The following is a 16,217-nucleotide window of genomic DNA, read 5'->3' on the forward strand; positions in this document are numbered from 1 at the left end:
AGTGGTAGCGGCTGTTTGACGAGCCCAAACGGATTCTGCCTCACGCACTCGAGCAGGATCACATTCAGGAGGGGGGGAAAGGCTGCCCGATATCCCTCTCCCTATCCCAAGGCCAATTCTGTAGCAGCTGCTGCGGCCACCCAGGCTGAGATCGGCTAAGTCAGCACAGGCCGGGGAGCCGAACCCGGAACCTTCCCTGGGCTGAATGGCTCATCTTCTCACAGGATAGACTCAATGACCCATTGGAGAAACTCAAACATCTCATGTTTATCCATTAAAAAATCAGTGACAAGAGCTGAATGAAGTCTTGACTATCTGCTGGATCAATATTTAGTGGAGGTTAGTCGACCTCCCGCGGCATTGCTCCCAATGAGTAAGAGGGTTTGTTATTTTATAATAATAAGGGTGTTTCTATCAGGTAGGGAATAACATCAGGGCCTTTGATTTACAGTTAAATTCCATTTTTATGAAATGACATTCTGAGATTCTGTGATTATCATTTATCTGTGTGATCAGACAGCACTTGTACAGAGGAATTACAAGTCTGGCAGCACTGGTTTGTGAAATTAAGTACGCTGCACATGCTCAGACTACACAATCCAAATGTAGCTCACGGCGGCCCTGGGCTAAAATATCAAGTCCAAGCACAGACCTTTTGGGAGGGGGTGTAGTCTTCAAGTTAAAAACTTTAACGAAAGCATTAAAAGACACGCAGGACAACTCACTGCATAAATATAATGGGGCAGAAATTCCTCGGAGCGGTGATCCAACAGTGCAGGCCTCTCCATCGATTTATACCAACCCACTAACTTACCGCGCTCTCTTCTTCGGCCACTTCCTCGAATAGGAAGCGGAGAAGAGCCCAGCATCAGTTCAGGAGGAGCGATCTCTCCCCTCGACCAATCAGATCACAGCATTTTTGACAAGCTGCGTTCACTGTCTCTGCAGGCTTGGAACGTTAAACTAGGAAGTGAAAGGTACAACATTTTAAATCAATGTGAAAACAGTTATAGATAGTGTTTTGTGGCAATATTACTTACTTTCCAGCTGGGCAGGTGAGCAAATTGGCGCTTTCTCAATGATATTCCTGATTGCAGCGTGCGATGTGCCTTTAATTCAAAGCTGTTTTTTTTTATATTCGTTCATGGGATGTGGGCGTCACTGGCGAGGCCGGCATTTATTGCCCATCCCTAATTGCCCTTGAGAAGGTGGTGGTGAGTCGCCTTCTTGAACCGCTGCAGTCCGTGTGGTGAAGGTTCTCCCACGGTGCTGTTAGGAAGGGAGTTCCAGGATTTTGACCCAGAGACGATGAAGGAACGGTGATATATTTCCAAGTCAGGATGGTGTGTGACTTGGAGGGGAACGTGCAGGTGGTGCTGTTCCCATGTGCCTGCTGCTCTTGTCCTTCTAGGTGGTAGAGGTAGCGGGTTTGGGAGGTGCTGTCGAAGAAGCCTTGGCGAGTTGCTGCAGTGCATCCTGTGGATGGTACACACTGCAGCCACAGTGCGCTGGTGGTGAAGGGAGTGAATGTTTAGGGAGTGCCAATCAAATGGGCTGCTTTGTCCTGGATGGTGTCGAGCATCTTGAGTGTTGTTGGAGCTGCACTCATCCAGGCAAGTGGAGAGTATTCCATCACACTCCTGACTTGTGCCTTGTAGATGGTGGAAAGGCTTTGGGGAGTCATGAGGTGAGTCACTTGCTGCAGAATACCCAGCCTCTGACCTGCTCTTGTCGCCACAGTATTTATATGACTGGTCCAGTTAAGTTTCTGGTCAATAGTGACCCCCAGGATATTGATAGTGGGGGATTCGGCGATGGTAATGCTGTTGAACGTCAAGGGGAGGTGGTTAGACTCTCTCTTGTTGGAGATGGTCATTTCCTGGCACTTGTCTGGTGCGAATGTTACTTGCCACTTATCAGCCCAAGCCTGGATGTTGTCCAGGTCTTGCTGCATGCGGGCTCGGACTGCTTCGTTATCTGAGGGGTTGCGAATGGAACTGAACACTGTGCAATCATCAGCGAACATCCCCATTTCTGACCTTATGATGGAGGGAAGGTCATTGGTGAAGCAGCTGAAGATGGTTGAGACTGCCCTGAGGAACTCCTGCAGTTATATCGCCAGTGAATCAGTAGGAGCAAATTCCGGATTTCTGCGTCTCACTGCGCATGTGCGAACGTGGGAACTTGCTCCTCCATTTCGCCAATAACAACGGTGAGCACGGTTGAGCTCTCCATTATTTCGCGAGTGATTTATGCCCCAATATGCTTGTGAAATACGTAATCTTTTGAATGACTTACTTGGTTGAAGCATATGTTTTGAATCGTGGAATTTTCTGAGATAAAAATGGCAATGCAAAATTTTCAGAAAGCATTTTGAGTGAATTTTAGGGGAAAGACAATGCACTGTAAAAATAACGGTGAGGTTAACAGTGCTCTCCGTTATTTATGTGCAAATCGAACAGTAACTACCGGCGACCGCACGTGTGCAGTTAAACGTGGAAATCGGGAAATTGCTGCTTCTTAAAAGCTGCCCCAAAACAGCTGTCCCGTTGACAGTAATTTGCCGTGCAAAAGCTCATAGAAAGTCTAAGGGCAAGTGCAAGTCCAATGAACGGCTGACCCTGCTCACAGCAAAATCCAGCCCCTTATAGCACAACTGAACAGTGTTCAGTTCCATTCGCAACCCCTCAGTCCGTGCCCGCGTGCAGCAAGACCTGGACAACATCCAGGCTTGGGCTGATAAGTGGCAAGTAACATTCACACCAGACAAGTGCCAGGCAATGACCATCTCCAACAAGAGAGAATCTAACCATCTCCCCTTGACGTTCAACGGCATTACCATCGCCGAATCCCCCACCATCAACATCCTGGGGGTCACCATTGACCAGAAACTTAACTGGACCAGCCGCATAAATACTGTGGCTACAAGAGCAGGTCAGAGGCTGGGTATTCTGCGGCGAGTAGCTCACCTCCTGACTCCCCAAAGCCTTTCCACCATCTACAAGGCACAAGTCAGGAGTGTGATGGAATACTCTCCACTTGCCTGGATGAGTGCAGCTCCAACAACACTCAAGAAGCTCGACACCATCCAGGACAAAGCAGCCCACTTGATTGGCACCCCATCCACCACCCTAAACATTCACTCCCTTCACCACCGGCGCACAGTGGCTGCACTGTGTACCATCCACAGGATGCACTGCAGCAACTCGCCAAGGCTTCTTTGACAGCACCTCCCAAACCCGCAACCTCTACCACCTAGAAGGACAAGGGCAGCAGACACATGGGAACACCACCACCTGCACGTTCCCCTGCAAGTCACACACCATCCCGACTTGGAAATATATCGCCATTCCTTCATCATCGCTGGGTCAAAATCCTGGAACTCCCTTCCTAACAGCACTGTAGGAGAACCTTCACCACACGGACTGCAGCGGTTCAAGAAGGCGGCTCACCACCACCTTCTCAAGGGCAATTAGGGATGGGCAATAAATGCCGGCCTCGCCAGCGACGCCCACATCCCATGAATGAATTTTAAAAAACCAAGTGGCTAGATTGTACACTAATAGGAGCGATGAGTTTACATCGATGGTTCCATTATAAATGTGGACATAAGAATTTATAATGGGATAAAGGTTGACACAATAGTATGACTGAAAGTGTAACAACGGGAAGTGAGGTTTTCTTGACAGGAACTGCGAGCAAGATTTTTAATAAGATACGAGTTGATTTCCCATGCAGTGAGAGAAACAGAGTTAAGATTTCAAGTCGATGACCTTTCACCAGCTCCATGTGTCAGGGTGGCTGGCACAAGCCCATTTAGTACCAGTCCCTGGCATTGTAGGTCTCTGGCACTGCACTGCCCCACATCAACTCTCTTTCACAACTTGCCTTTTCTCTTGTGTTGTTTTCTACCCTTCCCCCAGTGTGCACCTCCCTCCCATGGTTCCTCCCTTTATTACAGCTCCCACCTCTGCTGGGAGGACAGGGCACATTGCCCCAGGCTCCTGGGCATTCTGCTCCGTGATTGGTTCACCAAGATGGCCTTCTATAAAGAGGGCCTCCAGTTGTTATTTAGCTTCCTGTTGCCCAACACCCAGCAATCAGCTGACAGCTCAGGGAAGGGTAGGCGAGTTGAAATGCCAGCGAGGGATGGGGTTTAAACTCATGGTTTCCGATGTTGATAGTCCCAATGAACTTCCAGCTACAACAATCCAATCTATGCCTTCATCCTAGCCTAATGACCAGCCTTTGTCAGGATCTCCCTTTTATGAGACTCCCTGTCCGTAGGTTTGGCGGGTTTGTCTACGGTGTTGGTCATTCCTGGTCTATGCTGTGTAAACAGATCTTAGCCAAGGCAACCGTTGGGGATACTATGATTGGCCTCGATGCTGTAAGCCAGGAAGAGGAGCAATTAACCAGGAATACACTTCCAATTGCTTCTCAGTGCCCCTAGTTCAAAAGTACCCACGTGTAGACACAAGATGACAACAGAATCCGGCCTGGCTGTGAAGCCCCCTGCTGCAGAATAGTGCTGTTGACACGCACTTTCTAACGGCCACCTGGTCAGGGTGCTGGACATTCGCCAGTAGCCAAAGAGCTGAAACCCAGCACATGTCAGTGACCTTTGGAGAGGAATGGAGCAAACTGACCAAAAGAAAATGGCTGCACGCAACACAGAAAACCCTGCAGGAACTGCAGAGTAGGCAGGTTTCAGGCCGCAAGTTATTTCGGTCAGGCAGTCAGTTATAACTGGTCAATACGCAAAAATAGGCAGGTTGTTGAGTGATGTTCCTCTTACACATGTTGCGAGCAACTCTCGTGCTGCAGATTTGCAGACACTGCATGAATTACAAGGAGAATATGTACGCTATCTTAATCAAGGGGGAAATGTCCATTAGGCCACTGTGCAGGCTGGTAATTTAGCTTAAATGCCTGGCATTCCTGTCAGGGAGTGAGAGCACGACTGATATTAGACAGGGAAAGCTGTGTCATACGCATTAGCCAGTTGTCACTATTTCATGCCTAATAGTTTTCTGTCGCCAGCTTCCAGATGATAAATAAAGTTGTTGTGTCTCATCCATCTCGATTTGCTGGCTCCTGCTTGGCAATTTATGATCTCAGCTTTGTCAATTTCACTCCGCGAGGATGAGGGCCTTGGGAGAAAGACAGGAGCTGGATGGATTGCACATGAGTTTCACCGGGGGTTTTAATCAAGGGCAGAGAAGAACGTGATGTCTTTTGCTGCTTTCTTTTTAATTCCCCCTGCAGTTTCCCCATTCTTTCCCTGACCTGGCATCGGCAGGATGGGCTGAATGGCCTCCTCCTGTGCTGTCATTTCTATGACCCTTGTTGGGGTTAGGTTTAAGATAAGTACGTTAAAAAATAGTTGAAAGAGGGAGACTCGCCAGCAAGATCTCTATTTCTTAAATCACTCTGTCCTGTCCCTGATGGATCGTTGGATACATGTTACCCAGCGTGGTACTGAGCCACATGGACTGATAAGGTAGCAGGTTTATTTCTGTGCTGTGTGAGTGGATATAAGCTGTAGGGAGATGTTATAACTGGGCTAAGGAAAGGGAAGATATCCTGATCACGATGCAGCGTTCCCTGCATTTGTCGGATTGCAGGGGAGGGCAGGACTGGGCTCGGCCATGATGCTCCCAAGTCCCTGCCCTGTCGGGAAGTTGAATTCCTTTCAATCAAAGACAGCCATTGGTCTTCAGGGTGAAGAATGGGCAAAGTCGCGGAGGGCACCCATGACACAGCATGAGTCGGCACCTAGGGGGAGGGCAGAGGAAGAAAACTGAAGCAAGATCATGAGGCCGAGGCTTTTCTTTCTAACCACTGATATTGCCAGGGATAGAAGAATACTAGTTGAGCCCAGTAGTGTGAGGGAGCTGTATTAAGACGAGCAGTCAATAATGAAGCACCCTTACCCTTAATGGCTGTTTCTTTTCACTGATTTCAATTCAACTCCCTGACCCATCAGCCTTAGTAACTCAACCAGGACAGTAAACCCCTTCCACACACACCCCACCCACTCCTCTCCCCTGAAGATGTCATCGGCACTCGCTGTCAATGAAGAAAAATATCTAATTATCGGCTGAAATAGAAAGAACAAAAGAGAAGGATGTCAGAGATAATCAGAAATCTTTATCACGGTCTCGGTTTTGAGCAGAGGCCTGGTAGCACGGTTTTCCCCTTATGCATTTGTTGTCTCTAGACTTGACTATTCTAATGCTCTCCTGGCCGGCCTCCCATCTTCCAGCCTCAATATACTTGAGCTCATCCAAAACTCTGCTGCCCGTATCCTAACTCACACTAAGTCCTGTTCACCCATCACCCCTGTGCTCGCTGACCCACATTGGCTCCCGGTCCACCAACGCCTCGATTTTTAAAATTCTCATCCTTGTTTTCAAATCCCTCCATGGCCTCACCCCTCCCTATCTGTGTAACCTCCTCCAGCCCTACAACCCTCCGAGATCTCTGCGCTACTCCAATTCTGGCCTCTTGCGCATCTCCGATTTTAATTGCTCCACCGTTGGCGGCCGTGCCTTCAGCTGCCTAGGCCCTAAGCTCTGGAATTCCCTCCCTAAACCTCTCCGCCTCTCTACCTCTTCTCCTTTAAGTTGCTTTTTAAAACCTACCTCTTTGGCCAAGCTTTTGGTCACCTGTCCTAATATCTCCTTTTGTGACTCGGTGTCAAATTTTGTCTGATTATGCTCCTGTGAAGCACCTTCGGACGTTTCACTATGTTAAAGGCACTATATAAATGCATATATAATGTTATTGTAAGACGTTATACTATCAGTGTTCTTTCCTTCCCCATCTCAAAGGTGTCTTCTCCTATTAGAAAGAGAGAAAGGGAGAGAGAAAGGCAGAAAGAAAGGAAAAAAGAAACAAAGAACATGCATTGATATCGCACCGTTTACAACCTCAAGATGTCTTAAAGTGCTTTACAGCCAGTGAAGTACTTTTGAAGTGCAGTCACTGAAGTAATGCAGGAAATGCTGCAGCCCATTAGCGGGCAGCAAGCTCCCACAAACAGCGATCTTGACTTTGTGCGATAGTGTAAAACAGGTGACATCGACTTCCATGGAAATAAAAATGGGAAGAGATGTAAAACGGGCTGCTGACTCGTTATCACCCGTTTCACACTATCGCACAAAATCAAGTTCTACACGAATGACCAGATAATCTGTTTTAGATGTTGGTTGAGGGATAAATATTGGCCGGGACACTGGGGAGAACTCCTCTGCTCTTCTTTGAGTGCCGTGGGATCTTTTACGTCCACCTGAGAGGGCAGCAGTTCCGCGGCCACCAGTTGCCCTACACATTCCGCCCAAGTGACCATTCCTGACGGGTGATGCCTGCCGGCAGGCTATCGGCCACATCCGTGCCCAGTTCTCTTTGTTTAGTTGTTCATGGGATATGGGCACCGTTGGCAAGGCCACACTTATTGCCCATTGCTAGCTGCCCTGAGAAGATTGTGGCGAGTCTTCTTGAAGAACTGCAGCCTTTGTGATGATGCTGTTCCTGTAATGTGATCTATCCTCATCCAACATCCATACATTTCCTCACCGGGATCAGGAGCAGGAATCCTGCCTGATTTTTTTCCACTCTGGCCCACAGGCCTCTACTGTTGCACCAGGTTAGCTAACTCAGCACATGTCGAGTATTGAACTTTGGGATCTTCTGATCTGCTTCAATGTGTTAAAGGTCACCTCAGTCCTTGCTAGGCTCCATTCTTCTTCAACAGAATCTCCCAAACCCACAGGACAAGGGCAGCAGGCCATGGGAACAACACCACCTCCAAGTTCCTCTCCAAGTCACACACCACCCTGATTTGGACATATATCGCCGTCGCTGGGTCAAAATTTTGGAACTCCCTACCAAACAACATTGTGGGAGAACCTTCACCACACGGACTGCAGCGGTTCAAAAAGAAGGCCCACCACCACTTTCTTAAGGGCAACTGAGGATGGGCAAAGAAAGCCGGCCTTGTCAGTGACGCCCCATATCCCACGAATGAATTTTTTAAAAAAATTTGCTCATCATGTTACAGACAATTGACTGCAAGATCCTTGTCCTCACCTTCAAATCCTTGCCCTTCCCTATCTTGGAAATCTCCTCTAACTGTATGTCCCTGCAGGTACACTTACTATACATTCCTCAGATCCCTGCGTTCCACCATTGCCTGCCGTTTCTTCAACCACCAAGGCCCAAACCCCTGGACTTTCCTCCCTCAGCAAGTCTGCTTTGCCCTCAAGAGCCTCCTGAAGACCGCAGATACCTTTTGTCCTCCTCGGCCCCCTTTCTCTTTTCTCTTCCCCTTACACAGTGTCGACTGGTTGTCTGCAACCCTGCAAAATGCTTAGAGACATTTCTCTTCATGTGAGGAGCACGATAGAAATGTACATTGTCATTGTATCCAGATAAAGCAATCCATCGGGTAGTTTGCAAAATAACTGCACAGGAGGATTACGTCTGACGGTATGAGGGAGCTGCATTATCATCAGTAGAGATACAGTCAGTAACACAGGGTGCTGGGGGAGAGAGGTTACTGAGTGACAGTGTGAGGGAGCTGGATTAACATCAGTAGAGATACAGTCAGTAACACAGGGTGCTGGGGGAGAGGGGTTACTGAGTGACAGTGTGAGGGAGAGGGATTAACATCAGTAGAGATACAGTCAGTAACACAGGGTGCTGGGGGAGAGGGGTTACTGAGTGACAGTGTGAGGGAGGGGGATTAACATCAGTAGAGATACAGTCAGTAACACAGGGTGCTGGGGGAGAGGGGTTACTGAGTGACAGTGTGAGGGAGAGGGATTAACATCAGTAGAGATACAGTCAGTAACACAGGGTGCTGGGGGAGAGGTTACTGAGTGACAGTGTGAGGGAGAGGGATTAACATCAGTAGAGATACAGTCAGTAACACAGGGTGCTGGGGGAGAGGGGTTACTGAGTGACAGTGTGAGGACTAACACCAGTAGAGATAGTGATTAATAATTGTACTTTACACTTGAGTTATTTGGGGTTATTTGGAGCCATGGGGCATATGTCCCTGCAAGGATAAACATTGTAAAGGTAGAGTTTCTGGATCACTCATGGGGAAAGCTGCGTTTCTGCTAAAAGAGCTAACACGAAAAACGTGAAATTAATCTTTCATTTTCCACCAGGTAAAGCAGCCATTAATGACTTGCTATTACTTGCTTTTGTTGCTCGTTGAGATGAGGAGAGAAAGTGCTTGAAGATGAAGCAGTTCTCTCACAGAGACTCAAGTGCTATCATCACCTGACCAAATTCTAATTCTGTCCCCTAACTGATAAAATAATTGCCCTAATAACTGTTCCATTATGCAACTCAACTCACTTCCGTTTTTTTTTACCTTCCTATGACAGTACCAGTCAGCTCTTGTCTCCAATTTAACAGCCAGAAATAAAGTTAATGGGGCTGACATCATGAATCATTAGCCCTATAGTATTTAACTCTCCATTGTTCCCTCGGGCTATACCAAAAATCAGAGGGAATAAATGTGGGTAACTCTTCAATGCACATCCTACATCTGTCCAGAGGTTCTAAACCTTTCCTTAGAATCATAGAATCATAGAAAGTTACGGCACAGAAGGAGGCCATTCGGCCCACCATGTCCGTGTCTACCAAGAAAGAGCTATCCAGCTTAATCCCACTTTCCAGCACTTGGTCCGTAGCCCTGAAGGTTACAGCATTTCAAGTGCACATCCAAGTACTTTTAAATGAGTTGAGAGTTTCTGCCTCTACCACCCTCTCAGGCAGTGAGTTCCAGACCCCCACCACCCTCTGGGTGAAAAATTTCTCCTCCGCTCCCCTCTAATCCTTCTACCAATTACTTTAAATCTATGCCCCCTGGTCACTGACCCCTCTGCTAAGGGAAATAGGTCCTTCCTGTCCATCTATCTAGTCCCATCATAATTTTATATACCTCAATTAAATCTCCCCTCGGCCTCCTTTGTTCCAAAGAAAACAACCCCAGCTTATCCAATCTTTTCTCAGAGCTAAAGTTCTCCAGCCCTGGCAACATCCTCATAAATCTCCTCGGTACCCTCTCTAGTGGAATCACTTCTTTCCTGTAATGTAGTGACCAGAACTGTACGTAGTACTCAAGCTGTGGCATAACCAATGTTTTATACAGTTTTAGCATAACCTCCCTGCTCTTATATTCTACGCCTCGACTAATAAAGGAAAGTATCCCGTATGCCTTTTTAACCACCTTTAACCTGGCCTGCTATCTTCAGGGATCTGTGGACATGCACTCCAAGGTCCCTCACTTCCTCTACACCTCTCAGTATCCTCCCATTATTGTGTATTCCCTTGCCTTGTTTGCCCTCCCCAAATGTATTACCTCACACTTCTCTGGATTGAATTCCATTTGTCACTTTTCTGCCCACCTGACCAATCTATTGATACCTTCCTGCAGTCTACAGCTTTCTTCCTCACTATCAACCACATGGCCAATTTTTGTATCATCTGCAAACTTCTTAATCATGCCCCTTACATTTAAGTCCAAATCATTAATATATACCACAAAAAGCAAGGGACCTGCGGAACCCCTCTGGAAACAGCCTTCCAGTCACAAAAACACCCATCGACCATTACCCTTTGCTTCCTGCCACTGAGCCAATTTTGGATCCAACCAGCCACTTTCCCTTGGATCCCATGGGCTTTTACTATTCTGATCAGTCTGCCATGTGGGACCTTGTCAAAAGCCTTGTTAAAATCCATGTAGACTACATCAAACGCATTACCCTTATCGACTCTCCTTGTTACCTCCTCAAAAAATTCAATCAAGTTAGTCAGACACGACCTTCCCTTAACAAATCCATGCTGACTCTCCTTGATTAACCCGTGCCTTTCTAAATGACAATTTATGTTGTCCCTCAGAATTGATTCCAATAATTTGCCCACCACCGAAGTTAGACTGATTGGCCTATAATTACTCAGTCTATCTTTTTCTCCCTTTTTAAACAATGGTACAACGTTAGCAGTCCTCCAATACTCCGACACCACGCCTGTAGCCAGGGAGGATTGGAAAATGATGGTCAGAGCCTCCGCTATTTCCTCCCTTGCTTCTCTTAACAGCCTGGGATACATTTCATCTGGGCCTGGCGATTTATCTATTTTCAAAGGTGCGAAACCCTTTAATGCTTCCTCTCTCACTATGTTTATCCCATCCAATATTTCACACACCTCCTCCTTAACTACAATCTCTGCATCGTCCCCCTCTTTTTTGAAGACAGATGCAAAGGGGCTGATTTTCGGATGGCCGAGCGGGTGTGTTGGGGGCAGGGGGGCTCCAAAAATGGCGGAATCCCAGAGCGGGCTCGGAGCCCGGCTCCAACCCGCTCACTTCCAGGTTCCCCAATGACGTGCTCGGGTGCGCGCGCAGCTCCCGCATGCGGGACTCCCACCGGCAATTAAAACAGGTGGGATGATAATTTAGATACTTATTTAGGTAGTTGAGATATTTGACAGACCTCATTGACTGGAGATTTTGCAGGGGTGCAATTTTGAAGGATCTTCAGCATGTTTCCCGTGCTGTGGGAAACACTCCCGATTGGAGCAGTTATGTTTCAGCCAGCAGCCAGTGGGAGATGCAAAGGATTATTTGACAGGTGGGGGGGAATACCTAATTTATTTGCTTCAGACAAAGTTTTGGCTGCAACACCTTGGTCTTTACACTCAACATTATTAATTTATACCCCAAACTCTGCTGTGCAAACACATTTACCAACTTTGCGGACCCCCTCAAACTCACACCGTCAGGATGAGGGGCACCATGGCTGCATTCATCACTTCATCCGAGGACGAGCAACATCACCAGCCTCGCCAGGCACGCCGTCCACCTCCGCCACATGGAGCTCCACAACACAGTGCTGCGCCACAGGCACCTGCACAACAGCACGGAGGGCAACAGCAGAGAGAGCGGCGTCGCGAGAGGCACTACCCTCGCAACAGGGTCTACAGACCGAGGCTCAGCTTCCTGGACCTCTCTGAGGAGCAGTGCATACGGAGGCTCAGAGTCAGTCGCCAGGTAGTCGCAGATATCTGCAGCCTCCTTCATGCCGAGCTGCTCCCGGCTGGCCCGAGCAGCATCTCCTTACCTGTCGCTGTCAAAGTCACCACTGCCCTCAACTTCTTCGCCTCCGGATCATTCCAGGGTGTCACCAGGAACATCGCCGGGGTCTCTCAGTCATCTGCACACAAGTGCATAAGGCAGGTTACCGACGGCTTGGATCGCAGGGCCTCGCACGATATCAACTTCCCCATGGATGACCTCAGCCAGACAGAGAGGGCAGTGGCTGGCTTCCCATGGGTGCAGGGTGCAATCGATTGCACCCATATAGCAATCCGAGCACCTCCACACGAGCCAGGACTGTCCATCAGCAGGAAGGGCTATCACTCCATCAACACTCAGCTCATCTGTGACGACAACAAGAGATTCCTTCATGTGAGCGCCAGATACCCTGGCAGCTGCCGCGATTCCTTCATCCTCAGGGAGTCCAACATCCCGCCCCTCTTCCACGCACCGAACACCCGCAAGGGCTGGCTCCTCGGGGACAAGGGACACCCCCTGCACACGTGGCTCATGACACCTCTGAGGAACCCCACCACCGAGCAACAGCGTCGGTATAACGACAGCCACATCGCTACCAGGCCTACAATTGAGCATGCTATAGGGCTGCTCAAGATGCGCTTCAGGTGTCTTGATCGTTCTTGGGACAACATGGCACAACAGAGAGGGGTGCTGCTGGAGGAGGCCCCATGCACATCTGCCACCCATATTGAGGAGGAGGAGGCGGCAGAGGAGGAGGAGGAGCAACCCATGGGCAGAACAGCGGCTCACCTGGCTGCTCATGAGGCCAGGGAGTCACTGATATGTGAACGGTTCTCCTAACATCAGACTGTGTGAAGAGTCCAGTCCTCACCACCTGGACAGAGGAGCGGCCACACCAGCCCCCTCCCCCGCCCCTGCACAAAATAGTCGTGCAACTACACATACACCCACTGTAGAGTGTCCCCTTTCGCCATCATCCCTCTCCTGGGCCAGGCCCACATCACTCCTACCAGCCTGCTGGACGATAGTTTGGAGGACTTGTGTGAAGCCTTTTAAGGCCAGTGCTAGTGTATCTGCCTGCCTGTTTAAAGCGGCAGAGAGTTGCTCACCCTGAGTCCGAAGGGCCGATGTCAGGGCCTCAATGGACTCATTGGTGAGCCGTGCTTGAAGCTCCATGGAGGCTAGCCTTCCCTCCATCGTAGACATTCCCGCACTTACCCGCGACACTATCTCAAAGATTCCCACACATCCCTGTGACACTATCTCGGAGATTCCCTCCTGTACCTGTGCCACCATTCCACTCATACAGGAGTTGGACTCCTCCATCCTCTGCGCGATTGTGGAGAGTGCACGTGGCACTTGTTCCAGCACCTCGCAAATGTGCTGCTGCCCCTCGATCATTCTCCTTTTAAAGGATGGCCCCCAGGGTTCAGCATCTGTGTCCAGCTGAGCAGAGCCTGGAGAGGAGTGCTCCCACCGAGGCGGACTCTCCACAGCTTCCCCTGCCACCAATGTCTGCTCGTGCTCACGTGTGTGGTGACTCACCGTGTGCGACCCCAACTAAGTGAGGCTGACCATGAAAGAGATGCATCAGAGGGTGAGTATGAGATAGAGCCATGAGATTGTATGAGGATTGGGTTGAGTGGTAGTGGCGGGATGAGTACTGGAGAGGTGAGTAAGTGCAGGTAAGATGAGGATGAGCTTTGAGTGGGTGTAAGGAGTGATGTGATAGAGTAGTGTTGGCAGTGCAGAAGGAGTTGTGGGGTGGGGGCGGTGATGTGGAAGATGGAGTGCAGGGGAATGAATAAGTGGCTGACTAGTTAGGTCATTGAAGCGCTTCCTGCACTGTATCCAGGTGCAGGAGATGTTGCTGCTGCTGCTGACCTCCTCGGCCACCTCGAGCCACGCCTTCTTGGTGGCAGAGGCAGGCCACTTCCTCCCGCCCGCCGGGTAGAAGATCTCCCTCCTCCTCCTCACCCCATCCAGTAAGACCTGGAGTGAGGCATCATTAAACCTGGGGGCAGCCTTTCCCCTGGGCTGCTCCATGGTGCTGTGTGGTTCTTTGCTGCAGGATCAGTCATTGGAGGACTGCGCCTTTAAACAGGGCTCCTCCAGCTGACAGCCTGTGATGCGAGTGCGCAGTCCGCCTGCTGCGCAGCTTTCGGGAAACCCGGAAGCCACTTTAAGTGGCTTCAATTTACCCACAATCATGTGGGAAACGGACAGATTTTACTGGGCAGGTTACCCACGCGCCCAGTCGCCCCCCCGCCGCTGCTGCCAACCCGCCTCCCTGACAATATCAGGGCCAAAGTATTCGTTAAGAACCACACCCACATCTTCCGCCTCCACACACAGGTCACCTCTTTGTTTTCTAATAGGCCCTACTCTTTCCTCAGTTATCCTCTTGCTCTTTCTGTATTGATAAAACATCTTTGGGTTTTCCTTGATTTTACTTGCCAGTATTTTTCATGCCCTCTCTTTGCTTTCCTAATTTCCCTTTTAATTTCACCCCTGCACTTTCTATACTCCTCCAGGCTATCTGACTGTATTTTCTATCTTGAACCTCTTATTAACTACCCTACTCACAGGAATTACAATGACCTGAGTGAGAAAAGGAATATTTTATATTTTCACGCTTTCTTTCGAACTGGTTGGGGGTTGAATTCGATGACCCCCAAATCTGGGCGCAGGGGTCATGGTGCGTGATTAACCCGCGCCCGGTCGTTCCGATGCAGGCAGCACATGAGATTCGTACTGCCTGCTCACGAAATTGATTCCAGTGCGAGCAGCCAGGTCCAGCTGCGTTGTTCAGTGACTTCTCACCAGTTGCAGGGGGGCAAATATCGTGTGAGTGGCTCGCACCTCTTAAAGGCAGCCTGCATCTCGCAAAGGCAGCCTGCACCTCGAAAAGGCAGCCTGCACCTCGTAAAGGCAGCCTGCACATCTTCTTTGCAAAAAATAAGAAACAGTTCCGCACAGAGTCTGAACAGAGATCAGACATTGCAACGGAAGCAACACGGCCCAATTGATAGCCCGTTTTCTCTCCCGGTTCCAGAAGGTTTTGACTCCTGCTGGGGAACAGTTCTACAAGCACCCGCCATTTCAACGGCAACTTCTGACATATTTAACAACGAAAACACTCTGATATATTTAATATTGAACAAACTGAAAAATTGAATATTGAACATTCTCTGATATATTCATTAATGAACATTCTGATATCTTTAATAATAAACATTCTCTGATATATTTAATAATGAACATTCTGATACATTTAATAATGAACATTCTGATATTTTTAACAATGAACATTCTGATATATTTAATAATGAACACTCTCTGATATATTTAATAATGAACATTCTCTGATATATTTAATAATGAACATTCTGATATATTTAATAATGAACACTCTCTGATATCTTTAATAATGAACATTCTCTGATATATTTAATAATAAACATTCTCTGATATATTTAATAATGAACATTCTGATATATTTAATAATGAACATTCTGATATATTTAATAATGAACATTCTGATACATTTAATAATGAACATTCTCTGATATATTTAACAATGAACATTCTGATATCTTCAATAATGAACATTCTCTGATATATTTAATAATAAACATTCTCTGATATATTTAATAATGAACATTCTGATATATTTAATAATGAACATTCTGATATATTTAATAATGAACATTCTGATACATTTAATAATGAACATTCTCTGATATATTTAACAATGATCATTCTGATATCTTTAATAATAAACATTCTCTGATATATTTAATAATGAACATTCTGATATATTTAATAATGAACATTCTCTGATATATTTAACAATGAACATTCTGATATCTTCAATAATAAACATTCTCTGATATATTTAATAATGAACATTCTGATATATTTAATAATAAACATTCTCTGATATATTTAATAATGAACATTCTGATATATTTAATAATGAACATTCTCTGATATATTTAATAATGATCATTCTGATATATTTAATAATGAACATTCTGATATATTTAATAATGAACATTCTGATATATTTAATAATGATCATTCTGATATATTTAATAATGAACATTCTGATATATTTAAT

At 47.4% G+C, this 16,217-nt stretch overlaps 1 protein-coding gene across 3 annotated transcripts in view; it reads left to right on the forward strand.

Annotated features, from left to right (window-relative positions):
- The window catches only part of gpc5b (glypican 5b), a 688,958-nt gene that overhangs the window by 442,587 nt on the left and 230,154 nt on the right, over positions 1-16,217 (forward strand). The window contains exon 9 of one of the 3 annotated variants that reach the window (XM_067995585.1): positions 15,150-15,398. The exons of the other annotated variants lie outside the window; for them this stretch is intronic. Within the exon in view, the coding sequence (XP_067851686.1) occupies positions 15,150-15,271 (122 nt within the window). The 3' untranslated portion in view covers positions 15,272-15,398. Of the gene's footprint in view, positions 1-15,149; positions 15,399-16,217 lie in introns of those variants that run through there. 3 annotated transcript variants of the gene reach the window in all.

Source organism: Heptranchias perlo, chromosome 13 (genome assembly GCF_035084215.1).
Source record: "Heptranchias perlo isolate sHepPer1 chromosome 13, sHepPer1.hap1, whole genome shotgun sequence".
NCBI classification, from domain to species: Eukaryota; Metazoa; Chordata; class Chondrichthyes; order Hexanchiformes; family Hexanchidae; genus Heptranchias; species Heptranchias perlo.